Source organism: Ochotona curzoniae, unplaced genomic scaffold (assembly GCF_017591425.1).
Source record: "Ochotona curzoniae isolate NIBS_2020 unplaced genomic scaffold, NIBS_Ocur_1.0 scaffold_3171, whole genome shotgun sequence".
Lineage (NCBI taxonomy): Eukaryota > Metazoa > Chordata > Mammalia > Lagomorpha > Ochotonidae > Ochotona > Ochotona curzoniae.
In genome coordinates this window covers 1,399,994-1,424,965 of record NW_024467104.1, presented here as the reverse complement: position 1 = coordinate 1,424,965, position 24,972 = coordinate 1,399,994, and the positions used below count along the sequence as shown (strand labels likewise).

The window sequence follows — 24,972 nt, the reverse complement described above, 5'->3', positions numbered from 1 at the left end:
AAGTTCACAAAAGTTCAAACGCCAAGACGTAGAGGAACCGTCCTCAATCTTGATCCCCAGTGAACCTGGCTTCCCTGTGGCCAAAGTCCACAGAGGATCGTGACACTCAACTGAACACATCGGGCTTGTGAAAGGAATTTGACAAAGGACCAGCTCTCACAAGAGATTAGTTTTTCTTCATTTTTTTTTTCTGTTAATAAAAATTTCCTGAAAATAACCTTATACCCTGAATTTGAGAAAAAGCAGCTTAAGTAAAATGTTATTTTTGGAACATGAAGACTTTGGTTTTATAGCAGATACTTCTAGTTTCTACCATGTACAAAACTCACCTGTTTGTGAAACATTGTTCAGTTAAAAAGTGGGCACTGTGTGTCAGTGGCGAAGCTGCTGCTTACCACACCTGCACCTCACATCAAAGCTTTCACCACTCTACTTCTGATACAGTTCCCTGGGAAGCAACAGATGATGGCTCAAGCACTTGACTTCCAACCATCCACATGGAGGCTTCAAAGGAGTCACAGAGTTACTGAGCATCTTATCACGGGCGTTGATTTGGTCCAGCCCTGGTAGCTGCAGGAATATTTGGACTGAAGGACCACTAGATGGCACCATTAACTTATTAATCACAAAATTGTCAGCAACATTTTCAAACTGAAAGATTAGAAAAAGCTCTAAAAGTCTAAGAACAGATTTCAAATGATTGTGGGATCATATGAAACTTCTGTGTGTGCCTCTGTGTATTTATTGCACAGGGAAAAAACCCAGAATTTTAGTCAGATTTTCCGAAGTTCATTCCACAGACGTTTGAAATCACTGATCTATTTTAACATCCATATCTTTTGGACTGTGAAGCTAAATCAGAAAGGAAGAAATTAGTCTTTTTGCGATATGTAACGGCTTGTTGAGAGTTCTGATACTCTTGACTATTCATCCTCTATTAAATCTTCCAATTCATCCTTTTTGTTGCAGTTTGTATTTGTCCAAATAATTTTTACATCTTTTTTTCCTTGTACCTGTGGTCTGTGTAGGCTATTTTTTTTTAAATTAATAACAGTGTATTCAGGAGTTATTTCTCGTGGTTACACCCCACGTTAGGCACTAGTTTCCTTCAAGAGCAAACTTTCTTTTAAGTGCAAGCTCTCCACAACTTCATTTTCCTCTTGTTCGCTTTGTCCTTTTCAATGAGTGACAATTATTGATGAAACATCAGTAGAGAATTGAATACTGTCACCACAGTGGGGTCCGACTGGGTGGCTTTCCGAGTGGAATAGGTTTGATGGAATGTTTATCCTGAACATAAGCTTGAAGAGAATGAACTTGAACTCTTGAGCTTCCAGACTGTCTGGGCTGAAGTCTCGGTGCCAGCACTGGTTGTACTTCTTAGCATGTCTCGGTGCCAGCACTGGTTGTATTTCTTAGCATGTCTCACCCTCTGAATATTTATAATGGCAATGATAATGACATCTATTTCACAGGCCTGTTTTAGGGAAGTAGGTGGCAGAGTCTAATGCTGCCTGACAGAATAAATATAATAAAGAAAATATGATTAAAGAGTAATATTATATACACTACCTACAATATACTAATTTGTTATTATTATCTTATTTTGGCATTAGATGCAGAAATAAAGACTGCAAAATTCATGAAATAAGTACCTAGGAAATGCTGATATCCATTTTATTTGATAAATGGATTTGCTTTGTAATCTTGGCATTCCAATTTTTGTCAAAGAAAATAGCTATCTGGTCCGGTACAGTAGCCTAGTAGCTAACGTCCTTGCCTTGCATGTGCTGGGATCTCATGTGGGCACTGATTCATAACCCAGCTGCTCCACTTGCCTTCCAGCTCCCTGTTTGAAGTCTGAGAAACCAGCAGAGGATGGCCCAAAACCTTGGGACCCTGCTTCTGTGTGGGAGACCAGAAGAGGTTCCTGGCTTTATGGAAGAGCTTTCTCTCTGTCTCTCCTTCTCTTTGTAAATCCGACTTTCCAATCAAAAAATTTAAAAAATCAATAAAAAAGCAGCTATCTTTTCATGGTTTCAGACAATGAGCTTCAAAATCAACTTTGAGAAATATATATTTTATGAAATATTTAAGATGCATATAGAGAAATTAAAAATGTATTTGAAAAGCAACACAGGAGGTATGAACATTGTATGTTATCTAGATAAGTAAATAAAATTCCAAAATTATTAGAAGATACAACCATGTTCACAGAACAGGCACTAGAGCGGTTTTCAATGGAAGGAGCTTCTAAAAATCATTAGGAAGATGGTAAATAGGGTTGGGTGGATTCTGGGAGAATTGAGATATGGTTGTTTCCAAGCTGAAGAGATAAATGACACAGATTAGAATAAATCATATTAAAACCTGGAGAAATGAAAGTGGTTTGACAATTACAAGAAAATGACAGTGCAACAACAGGATAGAAATCCACGTGGGAGGCTCTCGGCACAGAACTGACACTGAGAAGGCCAAATATTTACTAATAAAGTTCATTCCAGCGTGTTTAAGATTATTAAAAAGACCGAAAATGGTTTGATTTCCCTTTAGAGGTAGCAGATTTGACTGCCTTTGTACCTGAAGAATGGATATTTTGGCCTTAAATGTCATAGCTTTACAATTGTCTATGTGCTTGTCATGATTTGAACATAACATAATATATACATGTATCAAACTATCACATTTGGGCCCTGCATGGTGGCCTAGCAGCTCTAAGTCCTCAACTTGAACGCGCCGGGATCCCAAAAGGGCACAGGTTCTAATCCCGGCAGCCCCGCTTCCCATCCAGATCCCTGCTTGTGGTCTGGGAAGTTGGTCAAGGACGGCCACAAAGCCTTGGGACCCTGTACCTCTTTGGGAGTCCTGGAAGAAGCTCCTGGCTCCTGGCTTCGGATTGGCGCAGCACCGGCCATTGTGGTCATTTGGGGAGTGAATCAACGGACAGAAGATCTTCCTCTGGGTCTGTCCTTCTCTCTGTATATCTGACTTTTCAACAAAAATAAAATAAATCTTTTTTTAAAAAGATCACATTATACCCTACAAAGCATGCAACTTTTATATGTCCATTAATCTTTTAAATCTCATCTAGGATTTATCTAAATTTGATCTTCTCACTAAAGCCAGGGCCCAGGAACTCCATCGATTAGACTTCCTTCAGGTTCAACAACCAGGGCCATCACTGGAGGGGTCCCAGGTACATGAGCAGGAAGTTGGATTGGAAGTTGAGTAGCAAGGACTACTCAGCCTGTTAACCTCCCCAAGGGCCAGCGTAACCACAGCGCAGGGACACCTGCTCCTTCCTCTTTATGCCATGGATGAGAAAACATTAGACAAAATGATTCTTGGAAAAATGAAAACAGCAACCTCAATTGTGAACATTTTAAACTCAAATCCCTTGATTTTCCCAGAGAACATTTCATAAGCTTAATCATCTGCTCTGTTCTGATTTGTCCTAAATACATTTTTAATTTCTGGTTTTTTTTTTATCAGGATATTGGTATTTTTTTCATTTTTTAAGACATGTTTTCCTTTCTTCCTGTATTTTGCAAGAGATTTTCAAAGTAGCACCCCCAAGTACAAATTAGGAAAACAATCTGAAATATGCAGAAGAGTTTATTTATGTATCTGAACTGTTTATCCTTCCAGCTAAATTCAGAGTGCTGGGAAGTCACATCAATGTCATGAGCCCCTAAGACAAAACCACCTTGTATTTGTGCATTGATGTAGCTTTCTATAAAGGCACAAAGCTTTGGGACACTGGTACGCACTGTATTGTGCTTGGATTGCACACGTGGCTTGCACATGCACATCCCTCACTATGTTCCTTGGAACATACTGTCCCATTATGTCCCAGTAACAACCAGCCACAGGCATGATAATTACCTCTGGGTCCATTCTGGGACAGGGATAACTGTTCACATATTTTGTGCAAGCATCCAAATAGAACTGGTTTCTTTGGAAATCTGTGATAATATTTATTTTTCATATCTTGTGTTTAGGACGGTAATTGAAAATGAGGAAGAGCAGAGCGACGTGAGGTCTTCCAGCAGCCCTCCCTGTCTTGTGCGACTTAGAGCAAGGACAGAAGGAAGCAAGGCAATGGGGTTAGAAAGCACAGAGATTGGTTCACATTAGCTAATGCTGGTTTCTGTTTTCCTACAAGCTGTATTCTGCCTTGAGACTGAGAGTCAAGCTAGAATTTGTACATCTAACAACAGTGGAAAGGCTAAGAGGCAGAGTGAACAGTATGGCCTATGTGTAATGGCATGATGCTGTGACAAAGCAGGGACCTGATATAGATGGGATATAGGGTTTGAGCAGTGAAGGGTGGGGAATGAGTGGGCAAGTGGGTGCAATAAGTTCATGGCTTCATTAGTTTGAGTTGGGAGCTTTATTCTATATATTTTTTTTTTTCCTGGAAGAAAGAGCTAGGAATAGATATTTAAATGTGGAGGGCTACTTGATTAGAGAGTGGCTTTGTAAAGGACAGTTTGAAAAGCAGAACGGCTGGAGGTGAGTGGTCCTGATGGGAGTCAGTGTGATAGACTGGTGGGAGCAATAGTGGTGGCCATACACAGTAAAAGCAACGCAGCTCTTTCTTTGTCCCTGGTTCATTAAACACACTATCCTATTTCATTCTTAAATGTAGGTGCTCTTACTAAATGACCTGAAACTCCAGAGTTTTAGGCAACTTGCTCAAGATCTTGTCTTGACGTTCCAGCCTAGAAATGTCCTGAATGACCCATGCTCATTAACGTGATAAGGGTTTGAACGGCAACCTTGTTCAAAGCTTCCAGTTTTCATAGGTTAACTTAATCTCCTGGGCTTGTTAGATTTAGCTGAACTGGAACGCATTTTCCTTTTGGTTTATTTCGTTTTGTAACAGGGCAAGGAGTTACAGGATTGTAACTGACAGCTCAGGGCAGCTGGCATATGGCACTTTGTACCTCACATCAGTTCAGTTTACGGAGACACTGCCTGTCCCCAGAGCCAGTCCCTCTCATTGCTTGATCTGCCAGGTCCCTGGGGATAACATGTTGCACTCAACAGCAGTGATCACCTAGGAACTTTGCTTAGTTGAAGTTGTCTTGATTAATTAATTCCCCTGAAATTTGTTTAGGAGTGAGGCAAATAATTCTTTCAAGTTTGGTAATTACCTGTCTCCGAGTGCCCAATCAGTCTTACTGGTGCCCACGGCATCTTGTTAACAAGGAGCTGTAACAACTGTGGGCCCTTAGAGCCTCAGCCTGATGAGGACCCTGAAGTTAGCCTTCTGCTTTGGGGCTGTCCTGAGGCTTACAGCACTGTTTGCTCAACTGCCAATCCATAGGCAGCTTTTTTCCTATGGAGGGATAAACGTGATAGAATTCAACACTGTTTAGGGCAGTCCGAGTGCCGTCCTTTCACTGTCAACTGAGGGAGCAGTATGGGGATGGGGAACAGAGCTCTTGAAGGGCGTCGAGTCAGAAACGACGTCTGATCTGCTTGGAATACGCAGGAAAATGACTGCCTTTAGGATCCACTGACATCTGCTCCTAGAGAAAGGAAGGGAGGAAAGAAAGAATACAGGAAAAATAGAAAAGGAAGATAGAAGTGAAGGGATGAAGGAAACAGCAAGTGCAAATAGTTCTCACATTGGAAAGTGAATGTTAACAGTTTGACATTCAAAATGGTCAATCACTCGAATTACATTTGCGAATTCTGTTCTTGTGGAATTTGAGAAGAATATGAGCTAGGGAGATACAGAGATCTTGGGCAAATAGACGTCGTGCTCTCCGGTGGTTCTGATGAGCTCAGCAGGACAAGGAGATCATTTCGGCCATGGCCATGTCACTTGTTTTCCTGTTTCCTATTTTGTTCTCCTTGGTAGTTATTAAAAAAAAAACCTAAATGCTTTCTCTGAGAAATATTGATGTAAGCTGAATAGGCATGCAAGCATATTCAATGTGTCTGTACACAACTGCCTGTCATTTTAAAATTTATAAACGTATAAGACACATTGCTGTATATCCAGATGTACATGCGTGAAGCCACTTCAAAAAGTTCGTAAGGAATCCAGCGTGCTTTGAACTGGAGGTCGTTCTGCTAAGTGAAACGTGTCAAGAACAGAAAGAAAAGCAACACATACCCTCGTGCATTATGTGAACTCTAAAAACAAGAGAATCCTGCAAAATTAAATACATATATATATGGTGATGGTTGTCAGAGGCCGAGAAGGGAAAATGGTTAGGGAAAGGTTAATTAATGGGAACTAGATTACACAGCTACATAGGAAGAAGGAATTCTGGGGTGTTATTGCATGGAAGGCGTTAATGCATTGTGTATTTCATTTTGAAAACAAACAAGAACATAGGATTTTTAGATGTTTTACTATAAAGAAATATTAAACATTTGGAGAGATAAATCTATTTACCCATACTGAGTATTATGCCCTGTAAACATGTGCCACAGCATGACACAGTACCTGCATGCAATTAAAAAAAAATTTAAGTAAAATAACCAAAGTACACTGAAAATGGAATAAACAGTGTTACTTTGTTAAAAATGTTTGAAATCTGTACATACTAAGGATTTAAACAAATGTTAGTGTAAAAACGTATATTGTGGCTGGCGCTGTGGCTTAACACGTGAGCCTCTGCCTGTGGTGCTGGCATCCCATATGGGTGCCAGTTAGCATTCCATATGCTCCATTTCCGGTCAAGCTCCCTGCTTACGGCCTGGCAAAGCACCGAAAGACATAACAATAAAGTAAATCGTAAAACACACATACTTTGAAAAGGAAACTATGCATAGATTTCAAATGTATCAAGGAGCAAAAATATACTATTCTGGGGGGAGGACCTGGAGTGATGCTGAAATAAGCACTTGTCCCTGGTATTTTATTGGGAAGCACATGGAGTCTGTAGATTAGATTGTGAACTGTGAACATTTTAACAACATGAATTCCTCAAATCCACAAACGTGATTTGTACAAGGTAAAACATTTTCTATAAATTTAGATATATTTGAATTGTGAAGATAGAAACAAAAAGATACGGAATTTTGTTCCCATTCTTAGAAATCATAAAACTACCCTTTGGCAATGCTGATGCTCTCTGCTGTTTGGTAGTTTCATATTAAAAGATGATATTTGCTCATGTGCAGTAAGGTCCGCACAGGAGTACGCAGTAAGAACTAGCAACGGTTGCCATCCAGACCTCTAGCTTCTCGCAAAGCAGAACTCCTGAGAGCTTCTAGATTCTAAAAAATTCTGTTTTTAAGGATAAACAAGAGCACTTTTTAAATATGCAGACCACAGTAGAAAGACAATGAACATGTGACTTTGCACATTTTTAAAATTTATTTTAAAGAATATCTTGGTAATTGTGGATCTGAATTTCAAATCATGAATCACCTAGTACAAGTACTTATCAACTGCTACTTCATTAGGTGCTATGCAGGGCCGATAGCAGAGCAGGGATGTATGCGTTATTGAACAGATTGGAGAGGTACACAGATAGCCGTTTAGCTGCTTGCAGTTTGGGGACAAGAATGGGAAACTTAACAACTAGCATGTAATACATGTACATTTTATGTGTAAATAAATGTATTGGAACACATGTAACTTTTACATGTAAGTTGTGCTAGGTAGACCGTTTAGCCACGGTTGTGTTTGAGGATGCAAAGCTTGGCTGGCTGACAATACCAATCCGTGTCTAGCTCGCGGTGGATGTTAAACACGGAGCACTGCTTCTATTCGCCACAAGATGGCGCGACTTCTCCAAGAAAGCGGTTTCCCTGCTAAACGGAAGCTCTGTCAAAGGAAGCATAATTGTGTAAAAAGACACTGGCTTTTAATGTTTATAATGAAGGTTCCTAATACTTCAAATGTCTATAGAATGTGTGGAGGACATGCGTGCCCTCTGTAACCTGTGACTTCATAACCAGTCCCCATTACAGTCAGCGTTCTTTCCTTCCTTTTTTTTTTTTTTAAGATTTATTTATTTTTATTGGAAAGTCAGATATATATATAGAGGAGACAGAGAAGAAGATCTTTCATCCAACGATTCACTCCCTAAGTGACCACAATGGCCAGAGCTGTGCTGATCCAAAGCCAAGATTCAGGAACTTCTTCAGGTCTCCCACGCAGGTGCAGGGTCCCAAAGCTTTGGGCCATCCTCCACTGCTTTCCCAGGCCACAGGCAGGGAGCTGAATGGGAAGTGGAGCTGCCGGGATTAGAGCCGGAGCCCATATGGGATGCTGGAGCGTTCAAGTTGAGGTCTTTTAGCCGCTAGGCTACTGCGCCGAACCCACAGTCAGCTTTCTTTACATGGGGAAGCTCCTTTCCCTTTTTGAAAATAGCCTTTGTCTTCATCTGCCTTGTAGGTCCAGCTACAGTTGTGCCCTCCGATGGATCTTGAACAGTTCCACGTGGAACACCAGGTTCGTGGCCCCTGGGATCTTGGGAAGTGCTCCCAGCTCCCAGTACCCCAGCTCCAAGGGGATCACCAACTTCCACTTTCCCGCCTCACACATCCCCAGCACGCCCTGGTCCCAACCGTGGATGACTGGCTGGTGCCCAGAGTGAAGACAAAGGGCTGGCCCTGGAGCAGGGTGCTGTCAAACTCCTTCCCATTGTCCAGCTTCCCCGCGTGCAACACGTCCCCTTTCTGTGACTTAATGGGACAGTGGTTCACTCGCTTCCTGATCCCAGTCTGCAGCTGGCGTTTGTCCTCGGCCGCTGCGGCCGTGACCAGGGCACCAGGCAGATGGACAGAACTGCCAGCACCCAGCTCAGCTTCATGTCTCTCCTTGCCGTGCCCCCGGAGGCGGGGCTGGTGGCTTTACTTTTAAGAGTTTTAAATTCATAGCCAAATTAAGTACAGGGCCACTCTTAGTGGACAATCTCCCTTTAAACTATCTTGTAAGCTAGATTTTATTCTGATATGTTACTTGAAATGACATTTTGCAGCACTATATAATTATTTTACCTGTAGCAGGTAGCTGCTGCACTTCTTTTTCACTTTTAATAATCACAGTATCAATTTGATTTAATTTGCTTTAAAAAAAGCATGAAAAGGCAAATAATTGTCCCAGAAATAGTTACGTACACTGTTAGTGTTATTCACACAAACATTGTACTGATTTGAAATTCTTCCCTGTGAAAACCAACGATTCTATAGTTAGCACTTATATTTTTTTCTCATGATGTGTGTAATTCTATATAAATATGTTCTTCCTTCTCCTTTTGGGAATGTATTTATCCCATTTTACCTAGATTTCCCTTCTTGGGGGGTGTGTTTAAAAGATGAAATGTCAATTGATGTTACATTTTGACTCATACAACCTGACATAATGGTTCAATTGGCTAATCCTCCACGTCCAAGTGCCAGGACCCCAGAGGGGCACCGGTTGATGTCCTGCTCCACGTCCCATCCAGCTCCTTGACTGCATGCTTGAGAAAGCAGTGGAGGACGGCCCAAAGCCTTGGGATCCTGGACCTGTGTGGGAGATCTTGGAAGAAGCTCCTGGCTCCTGGCTTCAGAACAGCTCAGCTCTGGCTGTTGCAGCCATTTGGTGAATGAACCAATGGATGGAAGATCTGTCTCTCTGTCTCTCCTTCTCTCTGTATATTTGACTTTCCAATAAAAATAAACCGGATTTAATTGCCTCTACTTGGAACTGTTGCAGTCTGAATGAAGAAGCCCTTTTCAGATGGCACTGAAGCGTAGGGGACAGGAAGCGAAACAGAAAAGAACAAGTCTGGCTCTTTTTGTCCCTGCACCCTTTGAGGTTGGTATCTAACAGAAAGTTGACTGGCAAAAGAGGAAGCTGGGCTGCAGGATTCCAACCAAGTAACCCTCAACAGAGTACAAAAGTGGGTTTGCAGCTAAGAGGCAACAGCTGAATAACTGGCGCATGCTCCAATTAGTGGAAGTTTAATAACTTTTCATGCGTAATTGATTTTCCTATTTCATTCTTTTATGAGGGCAAGTCCCCTGACCTATCACTTGGTCTGAATGTTTAACATAAGTCACATGTGCTCAGTACAGCTGTTCAATGAACGGCTTTGGATTTGAAAAGATCCAAATTTGAATGCTGCCTTTCTGAAAAACACACTAGCCGAGTGACAGCAAAATTTATTGGAATGACTGCCATCCACATTTATCTCAATTTTTAAAAATGTTGTGTTGGGCCCGGCGGCGTGGCCTGGTGGCTAAAGTCCTCACCTTGAACGCGCCAGGATCCCATTTGGGCACCAGATCTAATCCCGGCAGCTCCACTTCCCAAATAGCTCCCTGCTTGTGGCCTGGGAAAGCAGTCGAGGACAGCCCAAAGCTTTGGGACCCTGCACCCATGTGGGATACCCGGAAGAAGTTCCTGGATCCTGGCTTTGGATCGGCATAGCATCAGGCATTGCGCTCACTTGGGGAGTGAATCATCGGATGAAAGATCTTCCTCTCTGTCTCTCCTCCTCTCTGTATATCTGACTTTCCAATGAATAAATAAATCTTTTTAAAAAATAGATTAAAATGTTGTGGTTTATTATAGTAATAACTTGTCTGTGATTTTTTTATGCCTACTCTTAGTCACAACTCTTTGAGACTCTATTTAGTCTTTTTTGAAATAACAAACATAGATTTTCTAGCAGCATTGCTTACCAACACCTCTATGTGCTGGGGACAGTCACACCAACATTTTCAATGATCTTTTTATCAACTGTGTATGTTTGGCCAACATAGTGTTGTCTGGGCTCTCTCAAGGGTGTGGTGTCACCAACAGTTCACAGTGTAGTCCAGGGAAGTTTGATTTTTGAGATATTTTCAAGAAGTCTATAAAAACCCAACATTTTCACAATAATATATTGTTAATGTCATGCTAGTCTGCACTACAATAAAACTTTAAAAAATATTACTTGTGTTGATACATAATCAAAGAATGCTATCAATAGGATTAATTCCTTTTTAGCTGCTTCAGGTTATATTTTCTTAATTTTTTTAAAGATTTTTTTTTTATTGTAAAGTTAGATATACAGAGAGGAAGAGAGAGAGAAAGATTTTGCATCTGCTGATTTACTTCCCAAGCAACTGCAATGGCTAGAGCTGAGCCCATCTGAAGACAGGAGCATGGAGCCTTTTCTGGGTCTCCCATGCAGGTGCAGGGCCCAAGACTTTGGGCCGTCCTCAACTGACAGTTTTCCCAGGCCACAAGCAGGGAGCTGGATGGGAAACAGGGCTGCTGGGATTAGAATTGGTACCCATATGGTGCGTTCAAGGCGAGGACCTTAACCATTACACTATCGTGCCAGGCCCAATCTACTCTGACTTTTTAAAAAAGATTTATTTCATTTATTTAGAAAGCAGAGAGAGAGAGAGAGAGAGAGAGAGAGAGAGAGAGAGAGAGAGAGCCTTTCCATCTGATGATGCACTTCCTGAATGTCCACAACTCTCGGTGCTGGGCCAGGGGCATTAAGCTCCCGTATGGTGCTGGGTCTCAAGCACTTAGATCAGCTTTTGCTGTTTTCCCAGGTGCATAGCAGGGAGCTGGATCAGATGTGGAGTAGCTGGGACTCAAACTGGCTTCCATGTGGGATAGTCACATCACAGGTTACAGTTTTACTGACTATGCCATGATATTGGTCTCCTACTCTGATGTTCTTCCTAAGGTTTCATATTCCTTCTCTTACTTTTTGCACAAGATAATAAGCTGCATAGATTGGAATTTCTGTTGTAATTAACCATTGTGTGTTCACTTTTGTTCAACACCCTTAGTATCCATCTTCAGCATCCTCTTCTGGCATTGCTATGGCAACGAGCAAGATTCTGCTTCTCCTCAAATGTCTTCCCATTCCTCCTACTGTAGTCCCATATTCATGTGGGTTAGGGGAGGCTCTAACCCTTGGAGCTGCAGGCTAGCAGGCTTAGGGATGCTTCTGTTTTCACATTCCGTGAACATCAGATACTCAGATGTTCAAAATCTTCTTCATCATCTACTACACTACCTTATCCCGTGTTGTCTCCTTGGCTCCTCTTTGTCCAGCTTTTGTAACATCAATTTGAAGCAGGGTCTCTGCTTTTGCATTTACATTTTTGCACAATGGAAAGATAGTTCTTTTTTCCCCCTTAGGTTGACCATGCTGTGAATCTGAGTAAAGCCTTTTAACAGCTCCCATTGACTTTAGAACAGACTCGCTAAATCCTGAACGTGAGGTTACCCAGGTCCCATGTAGCTTGACCTCATGACCTCTCCTGCCCCTTTGGCATTGCTGTGTTACGTTTGAAAGCTCAGCCACTCTGCAGTTCCTTCTCATGCTCTCACCCACACTGCCCCCTGCAGTGTGTATCTCCACTTTCCTTTCCCTTGCGATGCTAGTATTCTTCAGTCATCAAGTCCCACACTGTCTCTATAAAGTCAGCATTCCTAACCTGTACATCGTATGCCCTGCAGTGCAACCTATGGCACCTTATGCGTCACAACCCAATACTAGCCATAATCATAATTCTATGATTATTTATTCTCTATTAGGTTATGAACTTTCTAAGCATACCTGCTCTATCTTTTTTTGTGTGTGTGTGTGGTACTGTCGTATCTTTACAAAAACCCTATGAGGAAGACAAGTTATTTTCATTTTATGAATAAGAAACTGGATGTGGTAGTTTAACTACACTGCTGCTGATTGCACAACTGGGAATAACTCATAATTCATATTTATTCTGTATCTAGTCTCAGTTTGCATCTAGCCATCACTAAACTCACCTGAGACATATCTTGTCTCACGCCTGTCTTTCCTCCCATTATTTGCAAGTGGCCTACTTAAAAAGTTAATATATTTTAAGGTTAAACATTTTAAGTTACTTTTATTCTCTTTATTAAAGACTGCAATAATTGTATTTATTTATTTGAAGGATTTGTTTTATTTTTATTAGAAAGTCAGATATACAGAGAGGAGGAGAGACAAAGGGGAAGATCTTCAATCCATTGAGTCATTCCCCAAGTGGCTGCAACAGTCAGAGCTCATCTGATTGGAAGCCAGGAGCCAGGAGGAGGTCTCCCACGCAGGTGCAGGGTCCTAAGGCTTTGGGCCGTCCAGACTACTTTCTCAGGTTACAGGCAGGGAGCTGGATGGGAAGCGGGGCTGCCGGGATATGATCCAGCGTCCATTATGGGATCCCGGTGCATGCAAGACAAGGGCTTTAGCCACTAGGCTATTGCACCAGGCTCTGTAATAATTATTGAACACCTGTTTTCAGGCTGTCTTGTAGATTAATCTTTGCTACTTGTTTTCATCTCAAATCAATTAATAAAAGTCACTTATAAAAAGGATTTTTTAAAAGAGGCTAATTGGATGTATAGTATTCATGATGAATGATTCCCCCCCTCCCCCACCTCTTTCAGGAAGAAGACTCAGCATTATAATTGGTCACTTGGCAGCACTACTGATTTTTTTTTGTCTAGCACCAAATCCCAAGGGTCTGTTCAGACTTATTTAGTTTCTGTATGTTATAGTGGGAAAGAGGATTCCTACAGAGAGAGCGGAAGGTGTTCATTGTAAGATAATTTAAGAAACTATGACCATCAGCTAAATATCAGAGTGACTACAGATGTTCATGAAAGTAAGCATTGCGTCTGATAAAGGAAAGGGAGAAGATTTTCAGATCAAAGTATGAGCAAAATAAATGAAAACAATTTTAATGGGATCAAAACATGGCCAAACTGCAAAGATTTTACTTTATGAAATAGAGTAAGCTTTTGTTTCCTAATGCTCTCGCTGATGAAGAAAGGACACCTCATGTCACACAGGATGTTACTTGGGCTTGATCTTCGAAACAGATAGCAGTAGCTGTGCTTGACGGACACTTGGACGTGTAAAGCCTTGTGAAGCTGTGTCTCATTTTGTCCCTCTCCTGTTATCATACAGAGGCCAGTTAAGTTCCAAGAGTCAGTCAACGTGATGAAAAATGACAAAGTGTCAATGTTTTCATGAGTTTGCAGTTTTTCCTTTTCCATACTATACAGTGCATGCGGCAGTACCTTAAGATAAGTGCAGTTTATAGTTATACGTATTTTTGTGCATGTCTCTACAACAGTTCTGATCATGCTGTCCATTTGTATTTCATGTATAGCTCAAGAAGTATATGATAAGATACCAAACTAAATGACATAGACAGCAGGTGCATTAAGTCTGCAATGTATGAGACTTAAACAATCTTCCAATGAAGGAGCCGTTCGAGAGGTGAGGCGGGGGGGTGAATAATAAAGACAAGTTTTCTGAACATTTTTCAAATTCAACTGAGCATGTAATATAGTCTTAAATCCATTTATATATGTAAAAGGCAAGTAGCTCAATCCATCCCCCAGTATATGTACAAATTTTAAAATATTTTGCACATGAAGGTTCTTTGAAATGTTTACGAAAAACATAGCTTATGAAAATATAGAGAGATTTCAAATATTTCTGATACAACTTATTTTAATACCTTTTTCTGCTTTGAGGTCCTGTATATCTATATTACCCATCTATACAATATATTATCTGTTATATTCCACTCATTTGCTTTATAAGCAACATCAGTTTTAATGAATTGCATCAATATTAATATCAGAAACGTTTCATTTGTTTACTTGATTTGGGTACAATTGATTTTGCACAGGAGCTACCAGAAAATGTCACTTCAGTCTTGTGGTCTACACAGAGCTGTGCTTAGGACTTACTTGTGTGGATTAGCTTTTATTCCTGCTTCTACTTCATGTCCCTCCCACCCCCACCACTTTCACACTGTCTTAGCTTTCCTGTGCAATATGGAAAGGGTTTAGCATGTCTTAGGTGCCACACTTAGTCACATTGAACTGTTTTTAGTTGGAAATCCAACGATGTACTTATTCACATTTCATGCTTCACTTTGCTATCTGCTCTATACCTCTATATGAGAACCATGGAGGTTACATAAGAATCATGTCCTGAAAATTTTATGTTCAGTAGGAATGATAAGAACACATCCAGCCATTCCTCAGCTTGTGCAATAGCTGCCTGTTAAAGGCAATCTTTTCTGTAAAAGAACACACAAGATCTTTGCAGTCAGAGCACTGGTTGAAATCGAAGATAAGCAGTTATATCTGAGGAGCAGATAACTGAGACCAAGAAAGCACTCAATTTAGATGGCATGTATGTATTTTTAATGTTTGTTTGCAAAGTGCTCTCTCAAATTGGTGACTCCAATTTTCGATTGAAATTAGAATACAGAATTAGGCAAGAATATAGAATACGAATACATGGAATTCTAGACATGGTCACCCTATTGGAATTGGCTGGGGTAAACCCAGGAGCCAGGAATGTGGGTGGCAGTGAGCCAAGTAGTTGAGCCAACACCTGTCTCTTCCTAGGGGAGCTGGATCAGAAGCAAAGATGGGACTCCATCGCAGGTACTATGATACAAGATGTGGACACCTCAAGAGGTGATTTGAAGTTTGGATTACCTACCCCAATCATGAATTTTTTGAAGTATACTTGCACTTTCAAAACTTTTAATCTTGGGCAACTTTGTTTTATAAACTTTTTAATTCCCTAGAAAATCCAGCCCATGTTATGAACATGATCTTCTAATAATTGAAGATTTCACTTCATTTTAGGATATACTTGAGGATCATACAGTGACTGTGATTCCATATTCCTATTACTCACATGAATATGTCTTTATTCAAGTTACACATTTTCTAAATCATAAAAGACTGTGTCTTAGTTTCTGTGGATAAAAATTTCAATAAGCTATAATTATTTCCATTAAGGAAATTTCAGGATTATATAATTCCAATGATATCCCCAAGACATGCTTTTTTCTGTGCATTTCTCTCAGGGAAATATAAAAGATTATAAAGATCTGAAGATGGATCATAGCATTATCAAATTCCTTTTTAATTATTTTACAGGATCCCCAGTGTATCTCAAGAGTACCCAAATGGGAAGATACGCAAATCACCTTCTTTCTGTTAAAAGAGAAATATTGGAGTGAAAATCTAAGGTGACAATTATCACACAGCTTGAATAGTAACTGACTTGTCAAGCCAGCACAGAACTAATTTTTGGCCTATCCAAAAGGGATGGTACACTACTCAGGTCACCATTTCTACTTCTTGAATTTCTTATTTGGTGAAGTATTAAGCGTTTTTATTATAATAAAAATTTTAACTGCATTATCTCAAAAACAAACTAGAAATAAAAGAAGGAAGGAGGTTTGGAGGGAGGGAGGTGATATCAATACATTCTTACCATTGTATCTACAAATCATAATAGACATATTAAAAACTAAAAGTTTAAAAAATCCTATATAAATCAGTTGGATTTTTCCATTATCTAGAGTAACAGGTGATGGGACAAATAGTGATATCTTAAGTTATAACTTGTATTTTATCTTTATCTTTTTTTTTTTTAACAGAGTAAGACCACAGGAATCCAAGATAATGGAAGAGAAAAATTTCACCAAAGTGAGAGAATTCATCCTTTTAGGCTTCACCACGGACTTGAGGTTGCAGCGAGTACTTTTTTTCATCTTCCTCATCATTTATGGCATTAGTCTCGTAGGAAATATCACCCTGATTTCATTGATTTGTGTTGACACTCGGCTCCATACCCCCATGTATTTCTACATCGGAAACTTGTCATTCCTGGATCTCTGGTATTCCTCTGTCTATGCCCCCAAAATCCTGGTAACTTGCATCTCTGATGACAAAAGCATCTCTTTGGCTGGCTGCCTGGCACAGTTCTTCTTTTCCGCTGGGCTGGCCTACAGTGAGTGTTACCTGCTGGCAGCCATGGCTTACGACCGCTATGTAGCAATCTCCAACCCTCTGCTTTATTCCCAGGCCATGTCCCCGAGGTTATGTGCCAGTCTTGTTGCAATTTCATACCTTGGCGGGTTTGTGAACTCAACCTTAATAACCACGGAGACGTTTACACTGGAGTTCTGTGGCAGCATCATTGATGACTTCTTCTGCGACCTGCCCCCACTGGTGAAGTTGGCTTGTGAGGTCAAGGAAAGCTACCAGGCTGTGCTGTACTTTATCCTGGCCTCCAACGTCATCACTCCCACCACCCTTATTTTTGCCTCTTACCTCTTTATCGTCGCAGCCATCCTGAGGATCCGCTCCATCCAGGGCCGCCTCAAGGCTTTTTCCACCTGTGGCTCTCACCTGACAGCTGTCACCTTGTATTACGGTTCAATTCTGTTTATTTACTCTCGGCCAAGCACTAGCTATGCTCTGGAACGTGATAAAGTAGTGTCAGTTTTCTATACTGTGGTGATTCCCATGTTGAATCCTATGATCTATAGCTTAAGAAACAAAGATGTCAAAGATGCCTTTAGAAAAATGTTAGAAAGAGCAAATTTTCTTAGAAATGCTGAATTGCCCTGATCCTTTTCAATGCCCTTAACAAAAGAGCAAAAGTAATTGAATCAGTACTAGGTGAAGGTGATGGTAATTAGTATATGACTGATTATAAGATGTAACAAAGAATCTATGATATATGCCTTTATAAATTTCTTTCATTTACGAACTTCCTTTTAAACTCTGTACTCTTAATATATTAGTTTAGGTTTAGTGAAAATTGATTTTGGATATAACTAAAACATGTGCGTGTAACCGATGGGCTGCCAACCGTGGAGTTCCTGGCTTGAGCCTGGTGACTGCAGGCTTGAAAGAGTAATGGTTTGCTGAAAACATTTTCTTTGAAGTAAAATAATAATGATGATTCTTTACAAGTGTTTTTGTAACTATTCTTTTAACCACGAAGTAAAAATGAAACAATTGGACGTTGTGCAAAAGCTTGTGATGATTTCTGTATAAATAAAGAAGGCAGCTTTTTTCATCATTAGTTGGTATACATGTGTGGGCTCACTTCTGGTGTTTCTATTCTGCCATCAGTATTCTTCTGTTTTTGTACTAGTACCAGACTGTTTTGAAGACCACTTTCCTTAAGTATGTCTTAAGGTCTGGAATGGCGATTCCTCCTGTTTGATTTTTATTCTTCGGGATTACTTTGACCATTTGGAGTTTCTTGTACTTCCATATGAATTTTTGCATCATCTTTTGAACTCTGAGAAAAGTGTTGTTGAAACTTTGATTGGCTTCTCATTGAATCTGTATATTATTTTCGGTAATATGGAAATTTTGATGATGTTGATTCTACCAACCCAGGAATATGGAAAATCTCTCCATTCTTTAGTGTCTTCTATTTCTTTCTTTAATGTGTTTTAGTTTTTATTGTAGTGGTCTTTTATATTTTTAGTTAGGTTTATTCCAGAGCACTTAAATTTCTTTTCCACTATTTGGATGGAAGTGTCTCATTTAGAAATGTTTGTGATTTTGTATTTGTTTTTAAAGATTGCTAATGTATATGAGTGTTTAAAAATGATATTGGGGCTTTTGAAAAAACTGCTTGGCATGCTAAGTAGCTTAGAACACAAACTATAAAATTATTGGATATCTGAGAAGTTTGAAAGAAATAGCCTAAAATAATCACTTGATGTTAAATACTTCATAAGATGCTTGGAAAAATATAGTTGGTTATAGATGCACTAAATGACTTCAAATCAAGTGATTACAGGTGAGATAACAGGATGTAAGCCTAGAACTCCATAAGCATTTGCCACCTTAGTTCACAAATCAGGCTAAAAATATCTGTGTAAATGCCCAGTAAATACCCATAGAAACAAATTTAGTTGTTTTCTTGCTTTCTTTTCCTGATTTACCCATTTGTAAAGTAGAGTAGATTTCTCCGACAGAGGAAGGAGGTAATGCAGTTAATAAAGAACATTCCTCAGAATCACTGGTACCCTCATTCAAAATATTTTCTGCAGGAATTAAAGAATTAAGGAAAAATGTCAGCACCTGTATTAGATCGGTAGAGAAGAAGGTACAGCAAAGAAAATAGAAATAGAGATGCACACACACACACCAGAGAGAGAGAGAGAGAGAGAGAGAGAGAGAGAGAGAATTTCAAAGCCCTCACACACAAGGGAGGAGTCATAGAGCTAATCAATACGGATAAAGCATGGGTTGACAACAACTAAGGTTCTATGCAAGTTTGCGTCTCCTTTTCTAATTTTTATACAAATTATTTCACAACAGCAGAACATTTAAAATTATTATTTTTTTTTATTCAAAAAGGCATATTAGCAGAGAGGAGAGACAGAAAGATTTTCCATCTGCTGGTTCACTCTCCAAATGGCTGCAACAGACAAAGCTGAGCATCCTTTGGGTCTCCCACATAGCTGCAAGATGCCAAGCCTTTGGGCCACCCTCCACTGTTCTCCCAGGTTGTAAGTTGGGAGCTGGATGGGAGGTGGAGCAGCCAGAATACGAATTGGCACCCATATGTGACACTGGCACTTGCAGGTAGTGAAGCATGGCACCATGCCAGCCCCCAAACACATTTAATTGTGATGTATCATATTCTTAACTTTCATAACTTTCTAGATTGAAACAGAATGTTGTTCCAATATCAAAAGCCCCACTACTGATTTATTATTTTGCCTAATGTTGCCATAGTAACAGAACATGATTCAATAAGCTGTGAAAAAACAGAAGTTTATTTTCTAATAATTTTGGAGGCTAGATGTTCAAGATCAAGGTTTGGCAAGTTGCTTTCTTTTGAGGTCTCTGTTCTCGGTTTGGTAATGGTCACCCCCTTACTGGGCACCCACATGCTCTCTTTGCTGTCCAAATTTCCTTTTTATGAAGAACACCATTCATTGTGAATTATGGCTTACACTAACTACCCTGTGTATTTAATAATTTCTCTAAGCATCCAATATTCATGTATTTGCCAGGAATCAAGGCTTCACCATGGTAATTTCTGGGGACACAATTCAATATGTACCACTGGGTATGAACAGCATTTTTCCAAATGTGAAATAAGGAATGGCTGTGTGTCCAGAAAGAAATGTACATGTGCCAGGAAACATTGTGGATTGGATGGAACATTCTAGAGCTGTATGAGACTATTATATAGAAAATTTCTATTATTAAATACTTTTAATTTTGTTGAAGAAATCTTGTCAATTTTCTTACTGCACTTATTAATTTTCTTACATAAAGAGCTTTTAATCAACTGCTACTCGTATTGATCCCAATTATTATTCTTGAACTCAAGTGAACTTTAATTGAGCCTTTGGAGACAAAGGTGCTTATTCTTGGGCTGCTGTGTTGAAGGAACTGCACAGGGCTATTATGTAAATACATATATTGAGTCCAGTGAATGAAGAACAAGGCACCAGAGGAAAGGGAAAAGGATCTAACATCTGACAACTGGTCTTCCTGACCGCAGGTAAGCACATTGAGTCAGGGAAGCCAAGAAACTTAGCCTGTCTGTGACCTTGAATGCATTTAAAGGTGTTGGAGAGTCTGCCCCGGTTCTATAAGGATCATTGCTACATACATGTGGGCAGGTAAGGACATCATATGTGAATTTGAATGCGCACACACACACACACACACACACACACACACACTTTATATCCACATACTCCCTCCTAAATCAGATTCCAGACAATGATGCATTTGATTCCATTTCGAATTTGAACTGCACTCTGGTATAGTTATGTAATTATTCAATTACACAACCAAAGAAAAAATTGTCAGGATGAGAGAAATGTCTTGCTCCGTGGTTGTCTGAACTGCTTACATCTGATCCTTTCCACTGACTGGCACTTTCAGGTGCCAGAGAGAAATGTTTGTCCTACAGAACTTGTTCTCTGAAGCAAAAAACAGAGCTGTTGTAGGGGAAGGTGCATTTTGATCCGTATGGAGCACTTCTACAATTGTCTGATATTTTGTATTTGTTTTAAATTTCAGGTTCCCATATGACTTCAAATTTATTCCAACTGAAAGATGATTTGAGGCCATGGGAGTGAATTCTCCATTAAATTTACTTTTCCTTCTCATCATAACATAATCAGTAGGCTAAGAAATTCCACCACCTGAAGTTTGTTCTAAATATTTTGAGGTTGGTTAGGGGTAGACAGCATTTTGGGAAAAACAGCTTCAGGGCATAGAGAAAACTGTTTTTTCTACTTGAACATACAGGTAAATTATTAGGAAGTTATTGTGCAGTGCAAATGTAAAATTCTGGTGGAGAAAAAACAAATATGATAAAAGGGAGTTAAAATTGACAGGGGAATATAGGAAGGGATTATAGGTAGAATATAATGATCACATTAAGATAAGTCTTGGTCAAAAAAAAAAAACCGGCATTTGAAAGGGACAAGGGACTTGAGAAGAAGAATGCATGAGATATACAAATATCTGGAGAATTGTGTTTTAGGCAGAGTGGGCAGACTACTGAAAAAAGCTTCACTGTTGGGGTGGGGACTGCTGTAGCAGCATGCAGAAAGGCTTGCCTGGTGAGATGGAGATGAAGTTCTATTGATGAAGGAGTGCCAGACTGTGGAGGGCCTGTAGGCCAAAATTGGTTCATACTTGGAATAAATCAAACACACGCAAGGTTTTAAACACGGAAGTGGCATTGCTTTACTTATTGGTCGATAGTTCATGCTGTGCTGAATATACCACAAGGGGAAAAGGTCTGGACCTATTTGATCACTCTTAGAACACCCTTGGTTGGGACCAGGGTGCTGGAAGGGGAGATGGAGGAGATGTTCAGATTCAGGACAGATGTTGAATGAAAGGACAATAGGATTTCTGAAAGTGAAACAGTTAAGAGAGCGGCTGGGTTAATTTCAATTTTTGGCTTCAGAAACCACAGGCATACAATTTTCTAAGTTAGTATGTGTACTGAACAGAATAGATGGATACATCAGCTTTTGAAAGTGAAGATTAGGAATTCACCTTGAAGCATGCCAAGTTTGGTATCATGATTGCTAATCTCACATTGAAAGATATTATCACCGGACAGAATCTTAGGTATCTCCTAGTGGTAGAACTTTAAACCTGCTAACTCCATCCAGGAAAACAATGGATATGTTTCTGGGAATTTGTGTGTCCTCTCAATGCTTTTTACATTTACACATATGAATACCTAAGTGTGGAGAGAATCATCATTGTTTTTTTATCATGTGTTCAAAGGGGTCCACAGATCCAAAAGTTCAAAAGTCAATAATCATAGCGATCCCAGAATTCTAGGAGCTGACAGAATTGATGGTTTAGGGTAACTACGAGAGAGTGAAAAACCTGATGTGAGAAGACTGTAGTTGTTTTTGCTACTTTTCATTTCCGGTTCCAACTATGACGGTGTTAATGCCCCCTGTCAAGACACCTGTGTTTGCAAGTGTTGTTAATGTGCTTTGCACACTGTAATGAGATAACCTATGCTGGTTTCAGTAAGAGATTTTTAAGAAACTGGGATTGTAGGATGATGCCAGGGAAGAAATGTATTCCTGAGAGTTTTCACACCTAATTTAGGAAGGTGATTAATTGCATCAATTACAGCACTCTTCAATCCCAAACCAAGAAATTTGCAATTTTAAGTCTGTAACTTCTTTGTAAAGTTTCATGACAGTAAGTTACTAAATCATTGAGCTGCTTGATTTTAGCAAGATTGTGAATGTTGCCACTGTTCTGTTTGTCAGTTTGTAGAAACTTGACTTCATTGAATTTTCTCTCATAAAGTTAGAATTTCTAATATGTCAGGTATTTTCCACTCACTTAGAATTTTTGTAGCTGTGTTATCTATCCAGACAGGGTAAGGTCAATTTAATTACACAACATTCAAGTTGTCCTTTTTCCTTCTCTCCTCCTCCTCTTCTTCCCCTTCCTTTTTCCCTACTCCTCCTCCTGCCTCTCTTTCTCCTTTCTCCTCCTCCTCCATCTCTGCCTCATCCTTTTTATTTTTCCCTCCTCCTCTTTCTTCCCTTTTTTCTTCTTTTTTACCTTTTGGACATGAAAATAAGTGATTCACAGAAGAAAATTCTTTAGATTTTTTGGGGGTCACACAATCACAACGTAATGCGATTAGATTTTGAACTTAGGTACCATTTCAACTATCCAGTTACCCCTAGTCCAGAAGTGTATGCTTTCAGTTGGGCCTGCTTACACATCTATGACTAGGTCTCAGCTTGTTTAGGGGATGGATAATACAGAATTTGCCTAATTTATGTCTTAGAGTCTATTTGTTTACAGGGAGGCTGACAAAGAGAACGTAGCCACATGTCTCATTTTCCAGCAAAATAACCCATGCTTCACTGTTGCAACAGGATTCTGAAAGTGAGAATGGAAACAGAAAGAACTTTTTGAAAACCCAAGCTTGACATCCACATGAAGCTGTTTGTGCTACAACCAATTGGTCAAAACAAATCTCGAGAGGTAAGAAGAGCAAAATCCACTCAAGATGAGTGTAAAATTGGGGCATGTTGTTCATTGGTTTGTGGTTTAATTTCATTCACCTCTTTCTATTTTAAGTATACAAACTTTGGTATAAAATATAATGTGGTAAATTTAAATGACGATTTTAGCATTGCTTTTTTTTCATGGGGTGTTCTAAAGCTATGAACAAATTTATTTACTCCTTTCAGTATTTCAGAATTTTACAGTTTATTGTAGTAAAAAAGAGAAATCTTCGATAATAGCACATATTCTCAAAGCATGTTGTCTTAAGCAGCATCTGCAGGAGAAATTATTCTGTAAACAGAGATTCTCATTAGTTGAGTGATTAAAACTGATGATCTGTGCATTCTGTTCACTGGGGTGACATCTGAGTTTATACAATCCCAGAAATTCCATCTGGAATTCTTGCGACCTTGTGCTTCTGCACACTGTTCTCAATAGAAAGCAGTGGAATGGGGATTTCAGAGTTTTTAATGCAGAGAGAGCAAGTAGTCCCTTATATCTGTGTTTAGACCTGCAGCCAGAGTGAATTTTTATCTTTTGTAATGTGTGTTAATATACAGAGAACAAATTTCGTGTATTTCATGGATACAAGTCTGAGAAGATAATCACTCCTCCCTTCTAGCTTTTCTTTTTCTTTAAATGGGCTGGGGCCCCTTCTAACATCTGCTGTTTCCATTTATGTTTGGGTTAGAGACGAATGATTTCTATGCCTTTTGAGAATTTTTGTGCTATGTTAACTTGTGTGGCTTAGTCAAGGAGCCTCTTTCTACAAATCTTCACTGAGCCTCTCCCAGTCTTTGCCTCACTGGGCTCTTTCCCACGTGAAAGCTCTGGAGGGATTGCTCTCCCTCCATTCCTCTCCCCGGTGAGAGATTATTTGGCTTATTTTCAAGTCTTCTTTATAAAGCTCATTTCCTGGGAAGACTTTGAGTATTTGATCTGAAAATTCATACTATCATTTATTTGTCTTAGAGGTATAGTAAATACATTGAAGGGATCTGTCCAGATAAACTTATTTTCCCAAATAATATTATAATAAAACAGAGGCAGATATATGGATGCTACTATAGTAAAAAAAAAATCTTTGTAAGTCAACATCTTATATAGATAACAAGCATCAATTCCTTCCCAGAAAATAACTACCTAAGTTGAAACATATTCAGAACAACAGCAATAGTGTGCAAATGAAAATCATCAAGGTAAATAACTGTGAAACTCCCAGACTGTATGAGGTTGTTTTGAAAGCAGCAAACATAGAAGAAAGCTGGTTTGGTTGGAGTTCTAACAGGTGGCGAGAAATGATAAAGGAAAGTGTTATAAAGGATAGTTAAAGCCATATCAAGCAAGCTTCAGCAAAGCATCAAGGTATTGGTGCTCTATATGCACATGAAAGAGGCATAACGTGTTAATAGAGAAGTAGATGCCAACAGCCAAATTACATGCAGTGGAACTTCATTTTCTGCATTTGAAATAACAGCACATCTTTAACTTACTTCCTAAAAGAAAGAACCAAGAAAAAACAAAAGTTAGAGGGCTTGAGTTTAAATTTTGACAATAAGAACACTTATTGAGCATAAGTGTTCTAAATATTGATCTGTACCAACATGCTCTTAGAGTTTCAACTTTAACCTATTGGTTCAATGAGTGGAAGG

The 24,972-nt window shown here is 39.5% G+C and overlaps 1 protein-coding gene and 1 pseudogene across 1 annotated transcript; one reads left to right on the top strand and one right to left on the bottom strand.

The window, feature by feature from the left end:
- Positions 1–8,374: 8,374 nt before the first annotated feature.
- Positions 8,375–8,804, bottom strand: LOC121172370 (annotated as a pseudogene).
- A 7,634-nt stretch (positions 8,805–16,438) lies between these two features.
- On the top strand, positions 16,439–17,389 carry LOC121172271 (olfactory receptor 1013-like). The gene has a single exon (XM_041004124.1). It carries the CDS (start codon positions 16,439–16,441, stop codon positions 17,387–17,389), a length of 951 nt encoding a protein of 316 aa, XP_040860058.1.
- The last annotated feature ends 7,583 nt before the right edge of the window (positions 17,390–24,972 follow it).

Coding starts and splice junctions, on each gene's coding strand:
- LOC121172271 (XM_041004124.1), top strand. CDS start 16,439: ATGGAAGAGAAAAATTTCACCAAAGTGAGAGAATTCATCCTTTTAGGC.